We start from the raw sequence: 23,916 nt of genomic DNA on the forward strand, positions 1-23,916 counted from the left end.
GTACATTACGCCGTGGGCGCGCACCAAGAGCTGAGAAGTTCTGAATATCATCCATCTTGTTAGGGTAGAAGCAGCTTACATCCGGCTCGAAGGACCATTAATGTTGGATAGATAGCTTGTACTGGAAGGACTGTAAGGTGCTAGTTCAGGTTTGCAGCTACCACTCCCCGGAGTGTCGGCCAGAACACTGCTCAAGGCCCGGATGAATGTTCAGAAGGGAGACAATGAAGACACCGAGGATAGTGCAGACTCTTGTATTGACTTCACATAGTTGAAGGTAACAGAGGTTGTCAGAGGAGCAGGTATTGCATACAGGTTTAGGTACGTGGGCATGGATGTGTGTGTGTGGTCTCTGAAAGGAACAGAAAGAAAATGCTACATTGCTAAAGTGTTCACAACAATATCTCCAGAGTACATCAACATAAACACAGGCGGGAAATAAACTAACATCCCCTTTAATACCATAGGCCATATATTACCCACGACTCAGGCATAGACCCACTGAGAGAGCTAACCCGGTACACAGCTATACCCAACCACACGGCAGGAGAGTTAGCTTAGCTTAGCTTAGCACCCGCTAGCGGCACAGACAGAAACATAGTCATTTCCCCCCTAACCTTGATTACAGTCCCAAACACATCTTATTATCACATCCCCACACATCACTAACTTACATTGCTCATTAACGCACACTTCTCACGGAATAACCAATTCTCTGCCGGTAATCTGGAGCAGAAAGGCTCAGGTGCTTTGCCCACTCTCTCCCTGGACATAGTCTCTCATACAAAGCGGTGGCGTGACCTCTACTGGCCACTCTAAAAAACTACAGGTGAACTAACAACTGAACAGAATAAAACCATAACTACGGGGCCTTTTGTACACTTCACCTTGTACAAAAGTACAGACAGCTTAACATAAATTGTATTGCACCATCAGTATTATGAAAATACATCTGTAGAAATTTACATACCTTGTTGGGAGGAATAAAATTAAAATGTTCCCACACAGGGGAGGACATCCTCCTCTTCTTAGCTGGCTCCATTCTCTCCTGACTTTCTCTCCTCACTCTCATAAACCTCCAAACTGTCTCCAAACTCTCACTAAGAGCAAATCTCCATCAAACACCTACATTTTGATTGAAGTCTGAGGGGTTTATATCGCTGTCATAGCTCGCGGCAAAATTCGAACCACTTCATGAACCAGTCACGTGGTACAGCCGGGCAGCGAGGCTTCGGACGTCATCATTTTCAGCTCCTCCCATAAATGAAGCAAGCCTCGATACGCGCATCGTGGAAACGCCCCCTCAATTACTCGACACAAGCTTCGAAACCTCGATACAGAACGTCACATCACTACTTATCATTGGTGTGAGGAGACCATAAATAGCATTTGTATTTTCTGTTGTACAGTTCATTTGCTGTTATGGATAAAAAGTGAATTTTTTTTGTGTGTTTCAAAATAGCTGATAACTATTCGCTGATAGCTGCCAACATCAACGAACAAATATAATTCTATAAAGTTGTACTATATAGTTCGTAACTGTTCATGCAGAGTGTTTTTAAATTTATTGCTAATGCAATCATATGGCACATTGACTTCTGAGGAAATTTGAACATTGGCATCCTCGAAAGAGTGTCCTTTATCCTTTCGAGGATCCTTTCTTTCGAGGATGCCCATGTTCACATTTTGGACAGAGAGGACAGATGGTTTGAAAGAGGAGTGAAAGAAGCCATTTCCGTCCACTGTGAGCGACCATCTTTCAACAGAGGCGGTGGTTTATGACTCCAACTGTCTGCCATCTACAGTCCAGTTTTTAGATCCTTCCCAGACACCTTAACGCCCACTCATATCCTGGGCCATCTGACCTCAGAATATCACGTGATAGGGTGGGGCCAGGTTTCACAATGAGCTCACCCGAAACCCTGGCTGATTGGGGCCCACACCCAGTTTCACACCTTGGCTCAGGTGATTAGAGGATCATCAGTAGGTCCCTTTGTCCCTCTTTGGGGGGACACTCCCACTGGGTTTAAATCTGGGACTCTCCGCTATTTGACCTTAGAACTGAGGGAGCTTCTCGGATGAGAGGTGAAATGTCTTCCAGCAACTTAAAGAAGTCCAGACGCTTTTCTTTGCAAGCTCCTTTGACTACGATGACCTGGATGACTGAGAACTTTCACAGACATAATGCTACTCTCCTATCTCCATGCAAGATTCTGCATGCTTGAGTGTGAATCTGTGTAGGGTGAGTGTGATGAGGAAGCCCTGGGAGGAGAAGCCTTGTGTGAATAACCCATATGTGTTTTGCCCCCACTGCCCTTGTGACCTCTGGAGATCCCATTTCCCTTCATCTGTATATAGTAAATAAAATAAATAAATAAACTAAATAAACGAACTGTGCTTTGTGATTCTGCATTTGAGTCCCCCCTGTGCTCGTGACAATCTAATTGAATTGAGGTTTGCAAATGTGAAAATGCTTAATTATATATTCCCTTCTCGCCCCCGAGGGCAGTCTTTCAGCCTTCAAGCTCAGGTCCTCTACCAGAGGCCTGGGTGCTTGATGGTCCTGCGAAATATCTTAGCTGTTCCTAGGACTGCCCTCTTCTGGACAGAGATCTCGGATGTTGTTCCTGGGATTTGCTGGCGCCACTCGCCTAGCTTGGGTAGTTGGGTTCCAACTAGCACTGTTGCCTTCTTCCTCCACATCTTCTTCTCTGAGCCCTTGGTACTTCTCCAGCTTCTTGTGTTCCTTCTTCCTGATGTTGCTGTCATTCTGTATCACTACGTCTATCACAGCAGCCATCTTCCTCTGCTCGTCCACCACTACTATGTCCGGCTGGTTAAACATCTCCATTTTTTCCTTCTGTACCTTGTAGTCTCGCAGGACCTTGAGACGCTTTCCTCAATTTCTGTCACTGTGACGGTTACTGAAGGCTATTCTGGGAGGTTGCTGTGGTCTGCTCTGAGATCCATGGAGGGTCCATGTTTCCAGCTTAGGCATGTTCCTTTCTCTCAGGTCAGCTGCTCTCAAATTCAATGCCTTCAATGCAGCAGTTGCTCCCTGTGTTGGAGCACAGTTGTTTCGCTGACAGCATGGATGTTGGGTATAAAAGATTCCACAAGTCCCACATCCGCTTCATGTAACCCCTTTCTACTGGGATTACTTGGGTAGTAGAATTCCGATAGCGCCCTGTTCTCATCCCTTGCTTGCTTGTGCCTTATTGTTCCAGTAGCCCACTTCTCGTCAGAGTCTTCTTGTTCCTCAACACCTGAAGTTGATCTTGTTAATTCGGGTAATGTCTGAGGTGGTATGGCTTCATCTCCTTATTTCTCTCACACAGGTTAGCATGGGGCACCTAGCCTGGAGACCCTTACTGGATGCACACCCTGGTCGAGATTTGGCAGTTATTCGAGAAATGTATATATAAATATATAACAAACTGTGGAACCTGCAGTAAATGTAAATAGATTTGTGTATCAGCTATAGCTCAGACACCAGAGTACATATGATTTTTCAAACGTCTCTTCAGTGAGCAGAATGATGACTGTGGGCATTATAGATTCAGCGTATTTAAGACTACAGACCATTGCAGTGTTTTTATACCGATATTTTTAAAGTAGTTTTATCATTTTATACTAAGAAAAAAAGGGAGTCTCCCACTGCTACTTTTGAACCAATAGAAAAGCTCCTCCTCAGAGAAAGAGGGCGGGCTTTACTTGGTGTCAGTGACAGAAATGAAAAAATAGCTCATATGAGTGAGAAGGACGATGAAGGAAACATCTGTGCTGTGTCTGCTCTGTAAGTAGAATCTCTGTGTTTGTTTGAATTTTTGTACTTTGACTGTCTTTTCTCCTGATAACTGATTTATGTTATTTGGAAACTATAAGAAAAACATTAAAATTGAAATTTGTGTTGATAATGTATATTATTAAGGGTTAATACCATAAAATTTCTTGGTGTGATCACACATCACTTATGTGAGGGGAAAGTTAGCTCGGGGAATTGCTGTCTTGGGGAAGGTAAAACAATTTCTGGATAGGAAAACATTGTATATGTTATATTGTTCTTTCCTAATACCATACATGAGTTATTGTGTAGAGGTTTGGGGAAATACATATAAAAGTAATATTCAGACTATAATCATAATGCAGAAAAGGGCTATTAGACTAATAAATCAGGAGGGGTATAGGGCTCACACAAACAAACTTTTTATTAAGATGCAAGCTATAAAATTCCAGGATCTGGTGAAGTTTAAAATAGTGCAAATAATATTTAAGGCAATGAAAGGATAGCTCCCAATTGAAAAAAAAAGTAAATGGTTCTTAGAAAGAGAAGGGAGGTATAATTTTAGAGGGAAGTGGAATTTAAAATGACAAAGAGTAAGAACAACACTGAAAATTACTATTTCAATAGCGGGAGTTAAATTCTGGAATGAGTCAAAAGAAGAAATAAAGGTAAGTAGTGAATAAACCAGTTTAAAATAAAACTCAAAAAAGAAATTTTAAATAAGTATAATAATGAAGAAAATGCAATTAACCCAAGACAGCAGTTAAACTGATGTTTATTTTCTTTGCAAATTAATAAATCTAAACATAGTTTTAGTTGAGAAAATTTTACATGAGAAAATACTTATTGTGATGTTATGTTCTAAGTTGAAGGCATTGTATACATTTTTGTTGTACAAATTTAGATGATGAGGATGTAAACCCGAGGGGTGAATAAGTATATACTTCTGCCTACTCCTTTTCAAACAGCTGTATGGAAAGATTTTATGAAATGTTGATGAATCTATATGTTTGAAATAAAAATTAACTGAACTGAAACACAGCAGGCAGTGAAAAGCTCAAATCATTCACTCATTATATGAACACAGGTAGACAGTGGACGCATGACTTTACTCATAGTGTAGTCAGTGCACATGTTGATCATTTCAGCTGCTTTTTAACCATGGACAGTTTAAATTGTGTGAATATATGGAGTGGTTCACCCGGTATATTTAAGGATTATATTCTTTCCAGTCATTTGATGAGGAAATACAAGATAGACTGAGATAAATAGAATAAGATTGATTAGTTTGTGGGTTTCTCAGCTGTTTGTGTGGAAATGTTCTTCGTGTTTACCTCAGTGTCATTTCTCTTTAGTTCTGATCTCACTGCTGAGCTCCACAACAAACCAAGGTCAGTAACCTTCTTCTGTCACAGTTTAAACCCAACAAATGCTCACTGATGTGACTTGGGGTGATGTCAGAAAAGTGGGTTCATGTTTGCAGATTGGATTTTTAAAAAATGATAGTTGCAATGCAGATAGAGCAAAACATCCTTTTAACAATGGTAATGTCATTTTAACCCCCATAGCTCGTCTGACTGTGAGTCCCAGCAGCTCTCAGTTCTTTAAAGATGACTTTGTGTCTCTGAGCTGTGAGGAGGACGACAGCTCTGCTGGATGGACTCTGAGGAGGAACACAAGCAGAGAAAACAAGACTCAATGTGGAGCTGAGTGGGGCAAATCTACTGGGAATTCCTGCAGTATCAGCTATATCTTAACAGAGGACATTGGAGTTTACTGGTGTGAGTCCAGAGAGGGTCCCATCAGTAACATGGTTAACCTGACAGTCACTGGTAAGCTGAGTGTGTGGAGTTAGTGTTGATGAAGCTGTGTGTAAATGGATGAAATGCTGTAGTTTGTCTCTGTGTTGAGGTGGATCAGTGATCCTGCAGAGTCCTGTCCTCCCTGTGATGGAGGGAGATGACGTCACTCTGCTCTGTAAAACAAAGACCACTCCCTCCAACCTCCCAGCTGCTTTTTATAAAGATGGCTCCCTCATCAGGAAGCAGCCTACAGGTCACATGACCATCCAGCATGTTTCCAGGTCTGATGAAGGCCTCTACAAGTGTGACATCAGCGGTCATGGAGAGTCTCCATCCAGCTGGATCACTGTCACAGGTGACACACTCACCTGTCTGTGTTTCTGCAGCTTTCAACATTCACAATGTGACGAGAAGTTAATGACTGTTTTGGATTTATTTTAGAGAAACACGCCACCACACCTCCACCTGATAATAACCACATGTTGTTGACTGTTGTGTTGACTCCTGCATCAGTCTGCGTTTTGGTTCTTCTGCTGATACTGGTTCTGCTGATGAGACGGTTTGTTCATCGGAAACCTGAAGGTGAGACTCAGACTTGTAGACTATACATGTCTATGTTTGTTTTGTAGATTTAAGTAAACTATACACTCATTATAATTAGATTATTATTTATTGTCTAGAGGGAAACAACTTTGTTAAACATTATTGGTTCATTTTAGCTGATCAAAAAGGAAATGGAGAAGACATCACAGATGACATCATGTACAGCGACATCAAAATATCAACTCGCCAACTACAGCCAGTCAGAAAAAGAGGTAATATTGTCCTTTACTGGATTACTGGCAGTGTTGGGCAAGTTACTTTGAAAAAGTAATTAATTATAGTTACTAGTTACTTCTTCAAAAAAGTAACTGAGTTAGTAACTGCGTTACAATATTCTAAAAGTAATTAATTACTTGAAAAGTAACTATTGCGTTACTTTAAAAAAATGTTTAACCCTCTGGGGTCCAGGGTATAATTTGCCATTTTTGATTTTCCCTCCACATTTTACCTTTAGAAACTATTTATTTGCCTTGTTTTGTATCATTCTTTGCAGCACAACCTCACGTGTCTGAATTTACAGTCATGTTTTCATTTTGACATACTGTATTAACACAATTGATCTAAATTAAGACAAAAAACATAAAATCAGAGTAGAAAAAGTTATATTTTTTACTGTAACAACCACAAACATGTTTAATGAATCATATTTCATAACTTTAAATGCAAATATTAATTGTCAATTTTAAAATTCTATAAACAAGTTTTGCAAACAACAAATTTATTTGCATCCATTTACCTTTTACCTTGATTTTTTTAATAACCATTTCAAACTATTTACAGAACAATCAGGTGTTCTGCATTCAATAAGATGCCACACAAATTATTTGTGCCACTCCAAAAAAATAATTTCTGTCCACTATAAAGGAGAACACCACAGCCTGATACCTGCAGGTCTGACAGCAGCAGGTGTATCACTCCTGTTCCTACCTGGAGACAGCAGTCACCTTAATGTTCTGACACACAACACAAAACTATTTACAACACTACACACTAACTACACAAGACAACACATTAACTACACACTCCAAACACGCTAAATGTCACAAATCTCTCACATTTTAAAACTCGCTCTCTTTCTTTTTCTGCTGTCTTTCTCTCTCTCTCTCGTCGTCACTCCTAAAACGTTCTCTGTTTTTTTGGGGTGTTTTTTGCTCTCTTTTTTTGCTTCTTTTTTTCTCTGCTCATAAGCAGAGAGTGCTTGCTAGCGCTGTCCTTAGACAGTAAACGTGTCGAAAGTTTTGAGGAAAAAATGCCGCGTATATATTGTTTCACTTGAAGACGTTGAAGACGTTTCACTTCTCATCCGAGAAGCTTACACCCAGTTTTACACCTTGGCTCAGGCGATTAGAAGATCATCAGGGGGTCCTTTGTCCCTCTGTGGGGGGAAACTCCCACTAGGTTTAAATCTGGGACTCTCCACCATTTGACCTTAGAACTGAAGAAGCTTCTCGGATGAGAGGTGAAACGTCTTCAAGCAACTTAAAGAAGTCCAGAGGCTTTTCTTTGCAAGCTCCTTTGACTATTGGAGCGATTATTTTTTTCCCCAAATGTACTCATCTTTAAAATCTCACTCTGTGCTTAGCTTACTGAGCATTGTTTGTGGACTGGAATTACTCGTTGTGGTTAACACAAACCAACAGCTCTGCAGAAAAAAAAGTTTGTAGGCATTGTCTTTTTGTTTTTATTTTGTGTTTGTTTTTTCCTAAAAAGGAATATCTATAAGTCATTGATAAACTGTGATAAATCTAAAGTTGTTAATAAAATGTATCAAATGTTCTGATCTAAAACAAATTACTAATTTAAAAGAAAGAAGAACGTTCAGTATTATGTGCCATGTTTCCTTTACTTTCATATTTATTTAAGACCAACATGTGGATTATCAGTGTCTATTTGTAATTCTGAAGTTTATAATGATAGTTAGAAATGTATCTGAAATGTTTCTGCTGGTTTGGCCCAGAAATAAATTCTACAACCTTACAAACTATTTATAATTACCTTACACCATTAGGTAGTAGTTTCTACAATGCCAAAGCAACAAACAGAAAAAGAAAAAATGAACAATAAATGAAACCAAAAAGTTGATTCTGTTCTTCTGGCTTTTCTCCCACTAAAAATGCTGCGTCCATATGAACAGAATCAACCTTTTGGAACAGGAGAAAAGGTTTGAATAAGAAAAATGGTTGAGCCCCCCTGCCAAGCTGCCAAGTACTTTGAGCAAACTGCGAAACAAACTAGGTCCCTTAAATTCGCCACCTTTATCTTCCAATGATAATTGAAGCAAAACAGCACTAACAAAGCAGGCACACACTTTCCAGCGATGAGTAGCGCTGGGCCGGGTCAGCACAACCTTTGCTGTAAAACAAATTCATATGAACAAGGTCATTAGCCTATTTTATTTTCTAGAGCCCAATAAGTGGACAATAATTCACACCAATCCTAAAGTTTTAAGATGAAAATAAACAGAATTTATAGTTTCCAAGATGATCTGTGTAATTTTGAATAATTCTTTAATGGAATGTTTTTGTTGTTCAAGCAGCAGATAAGCAGATAAGCAGCAGATAAGCCCATTGCCGCTGATACCAATAAACATGAAACGGCCATGAGTGAGGGAAATACTTTTAACAGAGTGAATTTATTTAAACTATGTATCTGTAAATATAAATATAACAATAAAATAACATGCAAAGAATAGATGTGAAAAATGTTAAATTGTATCGAGATTGTGTCTGCATGATGGTAGGTAGCATAATTTATTTTAGTCTATCAAGACAAATAGCCTCTATCGTGCATCACAAAAAAAGTGGGCCAGGAACCTGAAAAAGGGGTCTCATTCTGCCCCTGTATTTATCTGTAAAGGAGCAGTAATGTTAATTTATTTTAAACTGATATAACAATATGAATAATAAATGAAAATGATTCAAAAATATTTCTGCAGGATCAGTATCAATATCCATATCAGCAACTCTGCATGATCTGCACTGATATCCTCTGTGTGTTTTATTGTGCAGAGGGTGATCCAGCCGCAGTCTATTCAGCAGTGAGAACTGAAGATATCATTTATGGAGAAATCATCATAAGTGACAAGAAAAATAAATCAAAGATCAGAGGTACAACTGGTTTTCTTTGTCTCCTGGTTCACTTCTACACCCAATAACTGATGCTTTGTTTTAATCTTAATGCTAACATTAAAATTTAAATTTAAATTTCTAACGATACATTAATTTTTTAAATTTTTATAATGATCTCCCTCTTAACAATTAGCAACATCTGGTAAGTACCACCAGGTTACCAGGCCTATTCTAAATATTGCAGACGTTGTTACTTTAAGAAATTCATCAGAATCCTCGACATTATGGTGAAAAAGCTAATGATCTTGTTTTAAGGTATCCTGTTGTTATTTTAGGTCAGTCATGAGTCACATGGGAATGATAGCAGTGGATCTAGACTGTTGATCTGTTATTAGTAATGATTAATAAACAGAATAATGTTTTTATGACTTTCTGTCAACTTTTGGGTGACAAATCATTCAGCAGTTTCGCAATTGAGCAACAATTGCCAAAAGCAGCTCAGAAGAGGCCCGCATGTCTGTTCTATTTGGGTTTTATTCACATACAGGCTGTTAGCATGAAGACAGATTGAACAGAACAAAGACCACTAACTGCATGCTTTCAGCCTACAACCAACGTGCGGTTTCTAACCACAGCTGCAGCATCCTGTTATTGTGTTCTGAAGCTAATGAAAATTCTCACCCCAGTCCGTTTTGGTTTGGTTAATAATAGCATTCAGGTTGCAAAGCAACAGTTTACTTTGTGCTCTGTGGTGAAGTGTGTCAGTCTATATTAATAGACTTGGGCAGCTTTGTGATTTTCTACCTTTATTATTTTACACAGGGGGGGGGGGGGGGGATAGATTATGCCCAAGGTATGTCATAAAACATCCAAGAAATGTGTACCAGAAGTGCTCATGTATTTTCTTTTTAATATAACCAATAGTAAAAATCATTTTAATATGTTGTGTTTGTTGTACCTGCAGTAATTTAAATCCATCTGCAGTCTTCTCTGTAGTGAGAACAGAAGACACCAGTCATCAAAGCAAAGTGTACCAGAGGTACATCTGCTCTTTAGTTATATGTTCAAACCTTCTGTTGGCCATGGGACGCCAATCAAAAGTAGGATGTTTGAACTAACCATCAGCACCAAGGGCCAGGGTAAGATAAAGAAGGATCATTTTGAAATGCATAAAGCTGATTCTAAAGCTAAAAATATGGAGCAGGGAATGAACAGAATAGGGGGGCTTTTGTGAAGATACCACATGCATCTTGTCTTCAGATTTAACATAAATATTCCGATCAGGAAACACATTATTAAACATTATTTTAACTATTACTGAACTTTAAGAATCAGCCAAATAAAAAGCCAAAAGAAGTCTTTCAATTTGGATGGATTCATATTACTACTCCCTGTAGGGGCAGTTTAGTGTTGTCTCAAATCAAACACAGGAAGCTGTATTCATACTGGACTTGGCAGTTGTATCATTCAACTTTGTTAAAACTGCTACATTTTCTGAAAGATTGTCACATATATGTAACTAAAATCTTAACTTCACTCTACTCGGATTTTAGTGTTTTCGATTAAGTAATAGTACCTGGTACCAAGGTACTTTAGTAGGGTTCAAAACAAGGTATTGTAGGTCGACATGATAATGCAATGTCAATGGAATGCGAGTCACTGACTGCCCAGGAAGTGACATCACTAGAATGACATCATGAGATCAACTCATGATCATCAATCCCAGGGATCAAACTCACCATTTATTAAATTTTTCTATTCAATTCTATTTATGCATCTCCAACTCACAACAACAGTTTCCTCAATGCACTTTATATTGTAAGGTAGACCGTACAATAATACATAGACAGAAAAACCCAACAATCAAATGACAACTATGAGCAAGCACTTTGGCGACAGTGAGAAGGAAAATCTCCCTTTTAACAGGAAGAAACCTCCGGCAGAACCAGGCTCAAGGAGGGGCGGCCATCTGCTGCGACCGGTTGGGGTGAGAGAAGGAAGACAGGATAAAAGACATGCTGTGGAAGAGAGACGGAGATTAATAACAAGTGTGATTCAATGCAGAGAGGTCTATTCATAGTGAGTGAGAAAGGTGACTGAAAATGAAAAACTCAATGCATCACAGGAGTCCCCCAGCAGCGTACACCTATTGCAGCATAACTAAGGGAGGATTCGGGGTCACCTGGTCCAGCCCTAATTGTATGCTTTAGAAAAAAAGAAAGTTTTAAGCCTAATCTTAAAAGTAGAGATAGTGTCTGTCTCCCGAATCCAAACTGGAAGCTGTTTCCACAGAAGAGGGGCCTGAAAACTGAAGACTCTCCCTCCCATTCTACTTTTAAATACTCTAGGAACAACAAGTAGGCCTGCAGTGCGAGAGCAAAGTGCTCTAATAGGGTGATATGGTACTACAAGGTCATTAAGATAAGATGGGGCCTGATTATTTAAGATCTTGTATGTGAGGAGCAGGATTTTGAATTCAATTCTGGATTTAACAGGAAGCCAATGAAGGGGAGCCAAAACAGGAGAAATATGCTCTCTCTTTCTAGTCCCTGTCAGGATTCTTGCTGTAGCATTTTGGATTAGCTGAAGGCTTTTCAGGGAGTTTTTGGGACATCCTGATAATACTGAATTACAGTAGTCCAGCCTGGAAGTAATAAATGTGTGAACTAGTTTTTCAGCGTCACTCTGAGACAGGATATTTCTTTTGTGATCAACATTTTATTGATTTAAAACGGGGTTGGGGGAGGGGGGGGGTAGGTACAGACATATACAGCACAACTGTAAACTGCAGTAGCAAAGCAAACATTAGCAAACAAGGCATAGGGACAGCAAAGAAAAGACACAAAAACACAAAGTTAAAACCAATTATTGCCTCTTCCAGGAGATAACTCTGGATGAGAAGATTTTCCAAGCGTCAACGGTCGTGGGTCGAGCTTTATTTAATTTTGCTGTGGTATGTTCAAAACCAATAACACGGATAAGACATCGCCTCCAGAATGATTCCATACAAATGTCAGGACAGAACCATTGCTTCGTAATAGTCTTCTTTGCGGATGTGAATCCAGCGAACAACATTTTGCATTGCATTTGTTTTAAGGAGATTTCAGAGGTATCATTAAGGAGACAAAGACCAGGATTGGGAACATAAAAAACTTCCAGTACCTCAGATAACACAGAGTTCACAAAGACCCAAAAATTGGATACCACAGGACAGTCCCAAAACATGTGCAAAAACGTGCCAGGTGAGGAATCATTGCAGATGTGACAGTGATACGTAGCCTGTAGTTTCATCTGGAACCTCCTATAGGGTGTAATGTATGTTCTGTGTATGGTTTTGAAATGAATTAATTGATGCGCCAGGTTCTTAGAAGTCAAACTCAGATTAGACCAAACTGTATCCCAGTCTATATTAACCTGTAGTTCTCCCAGTTCCCTGACCCAAATAGATTCAATGGGCAGGGACTTCATACCATGTTCAGTTAATTTGTTGTAGATTTTGGAAACAGAGGGTCTGCCAGATTTAGGCAGGATCCAGTCCAACATGGGATGAGAGGGAAGAGGAGAATCCCAGGGGACACCATATGCTTTTAAAGCTGATCTGAGCTGCAGATACACAAAGTAAGTAGATGCAGGAAGAGAAAAACGTGTCCTTAAGTCCTGAAATGAGCAGAAGCCTTGGGCGTTGAATAGATCATCAAAAAGGTTTATCCCGAGTGAGAACCAAGAGGGTTGAACAAATGGTCGGCTGCCACATAGCAACTTTAAATTATGCCAGAGTGGTGAGCTTTTACAAAATTTAACTGGAGCACCCAGCCGCCTTTCTATTTTCCTCCATACCTGTATAGAGTTGGCAATAATAGGTCCGAATTTGTTGTTGGTGTAGAGCGTATTGGCGGGAACATTAGCAAACAGAAGTTCTTGCAGTCTATGCGGTGCTGCCTTGGCGGATTCGATCATTTTCCACGCAGTAGTAGCCTCTGGGTTGACCCACGTACTAAGCGCCCTGATTTGGAATGACCAGTAATAAAACTCAAAGTTTGGTACTGCCAGGCCACCAAACAATTTGGGCCGCTGCAATGTTGACAAACGTATCCTAGGCCTTTTGCCATTCCAAATAAATTTAGACACCGCAGAGTGTACGTCTTTAAAATAAGTTAGAGGAGGAGAGAGTGGCAACATAAAAAAAAGGAAATTAAGCCGTGGCAGTATGTTCATCTTTACTGTGTTGATTCTACCCTGAAGCGAAGTTTTTAAATTGTCCCATCTTTGAAAGTCGGATTTGATCTTATTTAGCATAGTAGTAAAATTGTCCTTGATTATCTTTGGAATACTATTATGAATTGAAATGCCCAGATAAGTAAAAGTGCTTTTGATCTGAACACAACCGGGTAAGGAAACTTTCGTAGCGTTAACGTTCAAAGGCATCAGAGCAGATTTCGACCAGTTTATTTTGTAGCCAGATAGAGAGCTGAAATGGTCAAAGTTTTTAATTAATGGATGGATGGACGTCTCATAGTTGTCCAAAAACAGAATAATATCATCCGCATATAGAGATATATGATTTTGACCACCAATTCTTATGGGAGAAATTGTGGACTGTGTGATGGCTTGTACTAGGGGCTCTAGAGAGAGGCAGAACAGGAGAGGAGAGAGAGGGAAACCCTGCCTCGTTCCACGCTGCAGCGTGAAAGGGGGAGAGACCAGGTCCCCTGTTAAGACACTAGCAAGAGGTGAGTGATATAGTGTTTGAATCATAGCAACAAATTTCTGCTTAAACCCAAAGTGTTTCAATACCATCCACATATTGTCCCACTCTAGCCTATCAAAGGCTTTTTCTGCATCAAGTGAAAATACGGCACATGGATTTTGATAGCTGTTAGCAGCATCTATGATGTGCAACAGCAGTTTCATGTTATCAGATGCAAGCCGCCCTCGGATAAATCCTGTCTGGTCTGCATTGACCAAAACATGGATAACTCTTTCCAAGTGCAATGCGAGAGCTTTCGCAAATACTTTGAGATCAAATCAAATCAAATCACTTTTATTGTCACATCACATGTGCAGGTACATTGGTACAGCACATGTGAGTGAAATTCAAATTCAAATTCAAATTCAAATTTTATTTGTCACGTACACAGTCACGTACACAGTCACGTACACAGTCATACACAGTACGATATGCAGTGAAATGCTTGGACAATTCTTGTGTGCGAGCTTCACAAGCGACAGAGTTGTGCAAAATACAATAATGTAAACAAGCAAAATACAAGAATGGCTACATCTGAAAATAATAAATATATGTACAATATATAATAGTATATGCATTTCTGGATGTGTATACTAAATATTTTTCTACGTGTGTGTGTGTGTGTATACACAATTAAATAGAGTAAACAATAAATAAAATATATAAAAATATACAGAGTTGAGACATGTGCAAAACAGTGGCATTACTGTACAGTATGGAGTGCATAATGTTAAAGTTCCAGTAGTGAAGGTGAGGTGTCTATGACGTGTTCAGCAGTCTGATGGCCTGATGGAAGAAGCTGTCTCTCAGTCTGCTGGTACGGGACCGGATGCTGCAGAACCTCCTTCCTGAGGGAAGTAGTCTGAACAGTTTATGGCTGGGGTGACTGGAGTCCATGATGATCCTCCCCGCTTTCCTCAGTTGTGAGCAGAGATATCGGTCTGAAACTAGAGCACTCAAGAGGGTCCTTTCCCTTTTTTAAGAGAAGGGTAATAAGTGCTGTTTTCTGGTCTCTATGGAAAGACCCGTTCCAGATTGCAAAATTAAATGAGCCGAGCATGAGCGAGCCTATTGTATCCCAAAGTTCTAGAAATAGTTCTGGCAGAAGGCCATCCAGTCCAGGTGATTTACCTTTGTTAAGGTCTTTCAGCGCTCTATGCAGCTCAACTAGAGTTAATGGGGCCTCTAGCTCATCCTGATCTGCTTGTGGAATATGAGGTAGATCCAGATTTTCGAGAAAGCTATTACAGATAGTATCCTCAAAATTGATATCTGATTTATATAGATTTACAAAAAATGACGAGAAAGTGGTGTTAATGGACTGAGGATTTGTCGTAATTTTACCGTTTACAGCTGTTATAGCTGGAATATTTGCTAATATTTGCTAATCATTTGCTATTCTACCTAGGGATTGAGAGTAACGTAGTTTCTATTCTCTGTATGTCCTGTACATGTGGCAGAATTGACAATAAAGTTGACTTTGACTTTGACTTTGAATATGTGCCCTTGTTTCACATTCTTTAAGCATAAGTGCCAACAAATGACTAGGACGCTCTGATTCAAAATAGTACTTCTGTCTAGTTCTATGCAAAGTGAACTCTGCTTTGGACAAGGTTATTGCATCATATTCTTCTTTTAGTGAAGCTAGGAGTGTAGACTGATCGTCCGACCGGCTAAGTTTTTGCAGATTCTGTAAAGATTCCATCTGATTTTCTAGATTGGACACCTGAGCAAGTTTTGTTTTTGCCAACATGGAGGAGAATGAGATGGAAAAGCCACGAATGAAACATTTTGTAGTCTCCCATAAGACTTGTGGGTCGATATCCTCATTAGCATTGATATCTAAAAATTCTTTCAGCTGGAGCTTAAGCAGGCTGAGAAAGGTAGAGTTAGTTAATAGGGACGTATTAAAGCGCCACCTGGGGGCCCTATTCTTTAAATTGGGCAGATCGACAGAGCATAACAAAGCTGAATGATCCGATATCAAGATTGGCTGAATAGAAATAGACGTATCACCTGAAACTAAGGAAGGACTAACAAAAACGTAATCTATCCTAGAGAATGTCTTATGTCTATTAGAAAAGAATGTATAATCCCTAATGTCAAAATTCTGCAACCGCCAAAGGTCGATGAGATTAAGATCTTTTATAAGTGTATTCAACAGAGAAGATGAGAGATTAGCTACTGCATCTGGATGAGATTTATCTAAAACGGGGTTGACGACAGCATTGAAGTCTCCACCCAACACTATGGAATAATCATTGTATTCTAATAGCGTATTGGCAATATAAGTAAAAAAGTCCCTGTCTGGCTCATTTGGACAGTATACAGATACGAATACCAGTTTATGGTTTAAGATACTGCCAGTTACAAGTGCCAGCCGGCCGTTTTCATCACTCGTGCTATACCTGGTAGTAACGTCGAATTTTCTCTTCAGCAAGATACAGACACCCTTCGTTTTATTTGGGGCAGAGGACGAAGCTATTAGTTTGTAGTGTTTGTTTTGAAAACGTGCCACATCACCTTGTTTCAGATGTGTTTCTTGGATTAAAGCAATGTCAGCCTTTTTACGGTATAGGTACTCAAGGACACGTGTCCGCTTAATAGCGGAGTTAAGACCATTAACGTTAAGTGACAGAATAATCAATGGTAGCATCGGTACGGCAAGTGTCCAAGAATGGTCCCAATGTGAAGATAGCAAGAGAGGAACATCGATGTGTAGTAAAATATAAGGCCACCATAACGTTGCATAAGTACTACAATGTTTCACTAGTGCTACTGGAATTTTAACTTTGCATAGAGATATGTCTGCAAGGGAGGGGACAGGGGAGGAAAAAACTATATACAAAAACTGGTGCAGACCGCACAGAGCTCCCTCCACAGGTCTGCTAGAACACAAACTTCTGATTGATTCGTAACCGGTCCTTCCACTCCAACACAAAAAACTTGAGGGTCAGACGTGCACACATAGTCAACAAAAATTAAGTGGGTAAGTATATCCCACACCCTCCCGACTGAGTGAAATGATCTTATAGAGCGAAAAAAAAAGAAAAAAAAGAAAAAAAAGAATATAAAATATAAATAATTGCATAAAAAATAAAATAAAATAATACAAATGTATCTTATATATGTACAGTAACAACAGCCAGCAAATGTTTGACCATGATAAGCGCAAAGAAAAGTAAAATAAATAATTAATTTAAAAAAAATAAATAAATAAATAAATATATATATATATATATATATAAATTATATATATATATATATATATATATATATATATATATATATTATATATATATATATATATATATATAAACACCCAGCACGCCCCTGCGGGCGGTTTATCCTTCAAGCTTGGGTCCTCTACCAGAGGCCTGGGAGCTTGAGGGTCCTGCGCAGTATCTTAGCTGTTCCCAGGACTGCGCTCTTCTGGACAGAGATCTCCGATGTTATTCCCGGGATCTGCTGGAGCCACTCGCCTAGCTTGGGAGTCACCGCACCTAGTGCTCCGATTACCACGGGGACCACCGTTACCTTCACCCTCCACATCCTCTCGAGCTCTTCTCTGAGCCCTTGGTATTTCTCCAGCTTCTCGTGTTCCTTCTTCCTGATGTTGCTGTCATTCGGAACCGCTACATCGATCACTACGGCCGTCTTCTTCTGTTTGTCTACCACCACTATGTCCGGTTGGTTAGCCACCACCATTTTGTCCGTCTGTATCTGGAAGTCCCACAGTATCTTAGCTCGGTCATTCTCCACCACCCTTGGGGGCATCTCCCATTTTGACCTCGGGACTTCCAGGTTATACTCGGCACAGATGTTCCTGTACACTATGCCGGCCACTTGGTTATGGCGTTCCATGTATGCCTTGCCTGCTAGCATCTTGCACCCTGCTGTTATGTGCTGGATTGTCTCTGGGGCATCTTTACACAGCCTGCACCTGGGGTCTTGCCTGGTGTGATAGACCCCAGCCTCTATGGATCTTGTGCTCAGAGCTTGTTCTTGTGCTGCCATGATTAGTGCCTCTGTGCTGTCTTTCAGTCCAGCTTTGTCCAGCCACTGGTAGGATTTCTGGATATCAGCCACCTCCTCTATCTGCCGGTGGTACATACCGTGCAGGAGCCTGTCCTTCCATGATGGTTCCTCGTCTCCCTCCTCTTTTTTGGGTTTCTGCTGCTTGAGGTATTCACTGAGCACTCGGTCAGTTGGGGCCATCTTCCCAATGTATTCTTGGATGTTCGTTGTCTCATCCTGGACTGTGGTGCTGACACTCACCAGTCCCCGGCCCCCTTCCTTCCGCTTAGCGTACAGCCTCAGGGTGCTGGACTTGGGGTGAAACCCTCCATGCATGGTAAGGAGCTTTCAATTCAATTTTCAATTCAATTTTATTTATATAGCGCCAAATCACAACAAAAGTCGCCTCAAGGCGCTTCATAGATACAGAGAAAAACCCAACAATCATATGACCCCCTATGAGCAAGCACTTTGGCGACAGTGGGAAGGAAAAACTCCCTTTTAACAGGAAGAAACCTCCGGCAGAACCAGGCTCAGGGAGGGGCGGCCATCTGCTGCGACCGGTTGGGGTGAGAGAAGGAAGACAGGATAAAGACATGCTGTGGAAGAGAGACAGAGGTTAATAACAGATATGATTCAATGCAGAGAGGTCTATTAATACATAGTGAGTGAGAAAGGTGACTGGAAAGGAAAAACTCAATGCATCATGGGAATCCCCCGGGAGCCTACATCTATTGCAGCATAACAAAGGGAGGATTCAGGGTCACCTGGTCCAGCCCTAACTAGGCTGACCAGGTGACCTAACTTTCTTGTCTTTATGTCAGTGGCTTCTATCTCCTCCTTTGGCCAGCCTATTATCCCAGCAGGGTACCTGATCACGGGCAGGGCGTACGTGTTGATGGCCCAGATCTTGTTCTTACCATTCAGCTGACTCCTCAGGACTTGCCTGACCCTCTGCAGGTACTTGGTGGTTGCAGCTTTTCTAGCGGCCTCTTCATGGTTCCCATTCGCCTGCGGGATCCCCAGGTACTTGTAACTGTCCTCTATGTCTGCAATGTTGCCTTCTGGTAGTTCAATCCCCTCAGTTCTGACTACCTTCCCTCTCTTTGTTACCATCCGACTACACTTCTCCAGTCCGAATGACATTCCAATGTCATTGCTGTATAGCCTGGTAGTGTGGATCAGTGAATCGATGTCTCGTTCACTCTTGGCATACAGCTTGATGTCATCCATGTACAGGAGGTGGCTGACAACTGCTTCGTTCCGTAGTTGGTATCCGTAGCCAGTCTTGTTAATGATCTCACTGAGGGGGTTCAGGCCTATACAGAACAGCAGTGGGGACAGAGCATCTCCTTGGTAGATCCCGCACTTGATGGTGACTTGTGCTATGGGCTTGGAGTTGGCCTCTAGTGTTGTACGCCACATCCCCATTGAGTTCCCGATGAAGGCTCTTAGGGTCCCATTGATCTTGTACAATTCTAGGCATATATATATATATATAGATAGATAGATAGATAGATAGATAGATAGATAGATAGATAGATAGATATATATATATATATATATATATATATATATATATATATATATATATATATATACACATGCATAACAAAATAGGATACAATACAAAAATAAATAGTACCCCCGGTAGGGGCAAAGCAAGTCGCTAAATTAAATGTAACCAACCTTAACCCATGAAAGTGATCCTGCCGTCAACCTAGTTGAGGCCTGCTGCAACTAAAACAGGACAACTAACCGGCGTTCAGTCATTCATGTCCACTAAGTTGCCTTCTCCTGCATGCTGATTGCCAACGTTGTTGGTTTGCTGTTTAGATCGGGAGGAAAAGCGGGGGCCCCATCAACACACTGCGGCGTTGCAGGATTCAGCTTTCGCGGCAGGGAGTTAATGAAATCTTCTGCCAGTTGAGGGGATTCGAAAGCCATCTTCTTATCACCGTGCTCTATCTTCATCACGGCGGGGTAAATGAGGAATGTTTCCAGGCCCATAGCCGTAGCCTTCTTCATGACAGGAGAGAAACTCTTCCTCTTTGCTGTTGTAGTCGGACTGAAGTCAGGGAAGAAAAGAAGAGTGGTGTTGGCGGCAGGGCTGGACTGGGACAAAAAATCGGCCCGGGCATTTTCACTAGAGACCGGCCCACCAAAAATGTGACGTCATTCAGGGGTAAAACCGCAAAGGATTCTGGGAACTTGTGGCAAGAGGTACTAGCGCATGCAGGCTTTCAGTTGAACTCAGTTACACAGCGATAAAAAGAAACACAAAAAATGGCAAGAAGCTGTTGTATTATTAACTGCAATAGCCGGTGTTGTGCCAAAAAGTGATTGTCTGCCAAAAACTGATTTCTGGTATTTGCCAAAAACTGATTGCTCGTATTTAAATTGCTATAAGTAACTTGTTGGGCTATAATATATGAAACATATGTCAAATGCATCCCTCATGGATGACATAAAGTCATCTCTCCATCTCTCTCTGCTGCTCTTCTGTCTCCTCTATCACAGACTTCTCCACTTTTGATGATAAATCAGCCTGGTGCAACATGTAAGGATTGGCACAATTTGTTAAGATTTTGAGGAGTTTGAGAAACTAACCTTAAGCATAAAATAAAATTTACTATCAGTAACTTCATAGCACCCGCCCAGAAGTATATAAACTCCGTCATGCTAGCTAGTACGCAGTACCAGTTATTCTAAGCGACTGTAAAAAGTCAGCACAACGAAAACAAACTACAGCTAAACGTGGTTTACAGTGGGGCAAAAAAGTATTTAGTCAGCCACCGATTGTGCAAGTTCCCCCACCTAAAATGATGACAGAGGTCAGTAATTTGCACCAGAGGTACACTTCAACTGTGAGAGACAGAATGTGAAAAAAAAAATCCATGAATCCACATGGTAGGATTTGTAAAGAATTTATTCGTAAATCATCTAAAACACTACAATGAAACACTGAAAAGATGAATCCAAAATTCAAAAACTAAAGAAATAAATAAATCTACAGACTGTAGTTTAAAATTGGAAAAATTGTGTCATATCCAAATGTGTGAGAGAATTTTCTTTTTAATTATTTGAAGACCACTGTTGACATGCCACAATCCCACACTTCACATTATGCTTACAATTACAGAAGGTAACGAAAGCAAGTCTTGTGTGCACACACACAATCTTGTTTTTTTCTTGCTAGGTCAACTAACTTTAAACTCGGGCATATTTCACATTTGAGCTTAAAATATCAATACATTTGATAGAAATACTTTTACTCACACTCTGTCAGTAATTAGTTAGTTACCTCACCCAAGACCGTCGAAACACAAATTTACTCTGACACCATGATAAAAATGCAGGCAGCTGCTGACTAGTTAATTTGAACATATACAGGTTCAAATTGAACATGCTCTGCTGTCTGCAAGGTCTATCAGCTAACCAAATGCACCCTGACAAGTGACAAATTTTAAGTATAAGTGGAAAAATTGACAATTGCGAGGAACGTTTGCTAGCTAAAAGAAAGCTAGCTAACAACTTTAACTTTAGCAACTTTACTATGCTAAACTATGATTAAAACCATCAAATTTAAAGTGTACAAATATAACTTGTAATTAATCTATTTTGAAATTCAATGCTTAGTTAACTCACCGAACACAGTCTAGGGGAAACACACCTCTACTCCCACAAAGTGATAAGAATGCAGACAACTGCTACGCCTGTGATGATACGAACATATGCTACGGGGTTACCCTCTGCTGTATGCATGGTCTCATACACACCTATGGCTAACCAAAGTAACCACCAGAGTGACAGATTTAATTGACAGATTTCATTAACAACAGGAAAAAATAAACTTAAGCAGTAAATTCCTGTAACTAGTACATATTTATAAAAGACTATAAAACAAGAAACTTACCAGGTAGTGGTGCCAACCTCTGTTTTTTTTCCATTTCGTCTTTTTTTATGGCAGTTGTAATTATTTTTTCGTTATGGTCCAGTTATGGGCAGTTCAAACACGAAGGATGTTCAAACTCACTTTTACATGTTACACAAACTTAATATTTTGTGTTGTTGATTGATGACAAAAGTATTTTGTTCAATATACTCAAACATTTAAGTTAAGGAGGTGTTTATTAATTTCTGTGTTGCACTGACTTTTAACATTGATTAGTCAACTCACTGAAACGTGTACATGTAGACAACTTACTTTTTTAAGTAGAAAAATGCTTTTTTGTTAAGTTCTACCTACAAACACCATGAATATTTTTTAGAGTGTACAGCCAGCTTGAAGGCCTGTGGTACATAGCCGATTATTAGAGATAGGTTGATCATATTTAAGATCGAAGAATTAATTAATGGCAGGACTATTTTGTGCAGTCTTGCAGGAATGGAATTACGAGTGATTATTGAAGTTATCTCAGACTAAGATGATCATGAATAATTTTTTCTCTAATGGTTAAAATTTTACCTCATGAAGAAATTCATGAAGTCATTACTAGTTAACATTAAAGGAATAGTTGGCTCAACAGTGCTCTGATGTTTTGTCAGCCTGGCTACAGTGCTGAAGAGAAACATCTTATTTGTCTTATTTGTGTCTTATTAGTCTTATTTGGTCTTATTTGTGATAAATCAGTGATGAATAGTAAGATGTTCTGGCTTTGTGGAGGACTTCCTTGTAAAGCAACAGACTATATCTCTGGGTTAAATGATGATCTTATAAATTTGTGACACACCATTTCCTCTCCAGCTCATGAGTTATCTGCTTTAGGCTACGTGTTTGAGGATTATACCACAGAGTCAGGTACTTCGGATTTGAGGCTCTATTTTTCCCAGGATCTACAGTATCCAGAATCATATGTACTGAGGAGGTAAAATTATTAACAAGATAATCGACCCCTGTTGGGTAGCTGCTCTGCTCTATGTTATCAGGAAATGGTGAGATTACACAAATGATGATGTAACACTTCTGGAGTCATTACAGTATACTAGGACCAGTTAGGTTCGAGTACTAGAGTAGTAATGAGTGTAGCGTGTAACAAAGACCACAGACCAGAAAATACGTTTAAATTGCCGGCTTGTTATTTTGTGAAGACAGAGAATAGACAGTTAACACACATTTCGTAAAACATTCAACATCACACATTTAAGGAAAGGATATTTTCTTTCCCCTCTTAGTTCAATATGTTCTGTTAGTTTATCCTGTTTATCTCGAATCCTTTTATTTGGCTTTAGAAGGATGTTATTTTCAACCTAGGTTATTGTCTTATTTATTTCAAGTTCTAAGTTCAAGTTTTTCCTTTGATCTATTTGAGTTAACACTGCGTTATTTTAGATCAAGTTCAGTTCTTTTAAGCCCAAGATTTAATTTAATGTTAATTTAAGCGGACCAAACTCCAATTCTAGCTTGGCATTTCCCGATCCAAACCTTAATGGCCAAGTCCCGTTCGGTTTTGTTTACAACGTCACCAAGGCAAGGACAGGTCGGAAAAACAAAAATATATTCTCCAGAGTACAAAAATGGCTTTAAGTAGACTTCTGGCTTGTTTTTACTATTTTTTCACTCGTTTAGGCAGCAGCTCTGCAAGGACTGTCTGCATTTCTCCCTCTCCAGCATCAAAAAAAAAAAGAATAACCCAATTGGGTGTGGCCATCACAGGAGTCACACTGCAGTGTGCCCTTTCACAATAAGACTCTGAACACATATTTTAGCCATTTTACCTGAATTAACATAAAACACCATGAATTAGCAAGTTAGTCCCACAATCGGATCAAATCTGCTAAACAGGCCCTCTCAAACTGAAGAATCTACGCAGGGAATTGATGAAACTTGATGCGTCCATCAACTCAATCAGTTCAATGTGCACAGCACGTGTGCTAAGACACGTAAAAAGAACA

The 23,916-nt window shown here is 39.9% G+C and overlaps 1 protein-coding gene across 1 annotated transcript in view; it reads left to right on the top strand.

Annotated features, from left to right (window-relative positions):
- The first annotated feature begins 202 nt into the window (after positions 1-202).
- Positions 203-23,916, top strand: part of LOC143415627 (low affinity immunoglobulin gamma Fc region receptor III-like) — a 38,281-nt gene continuing 14,567 nt past the window's right edge. Inside the window, exons 1-6 of the mRNA XM_076880933.1 lie at positions 203-254; positions 5,353-5,616; positions 5,696-5,941; positions 6,028-6,168; positions 6,306-6,401; positions 9,198-9,296. Coding sequence (XP_076737048.1) covers positions 203-254; positions 5,353-5,616; positions 5,696-5,941; positions 6,028-6,168; positions 6,306-6,401; positions 9,198-9,296 — 898 coding nt within the window. The remainder of the gene's footprint in view (positions 255-5,352; positions 5,617-5,695; positions 5,942-6,027; positions 6,169-6,305; positions 6,402-9,197; positions 9,297-23,916) is intronic.

The sequence above is a fragment of the Maylandia zebra genome, unplaced genomic scaffold (genome assembly GCF_041146795.1).
Source record: "Maylandia zebra isolate NMK-2024a unplaced genomic scaffold, Mzebra_GT3a scaffold02, whole genome shotgun sequence".
In the NCBI taxonomy this organism is placed as follows: Eukaryota; Metazoa; Chordata; class Actinopteri; order Cichliformes; family Cichlidae; genus Maylandia; species Maylandia zebra.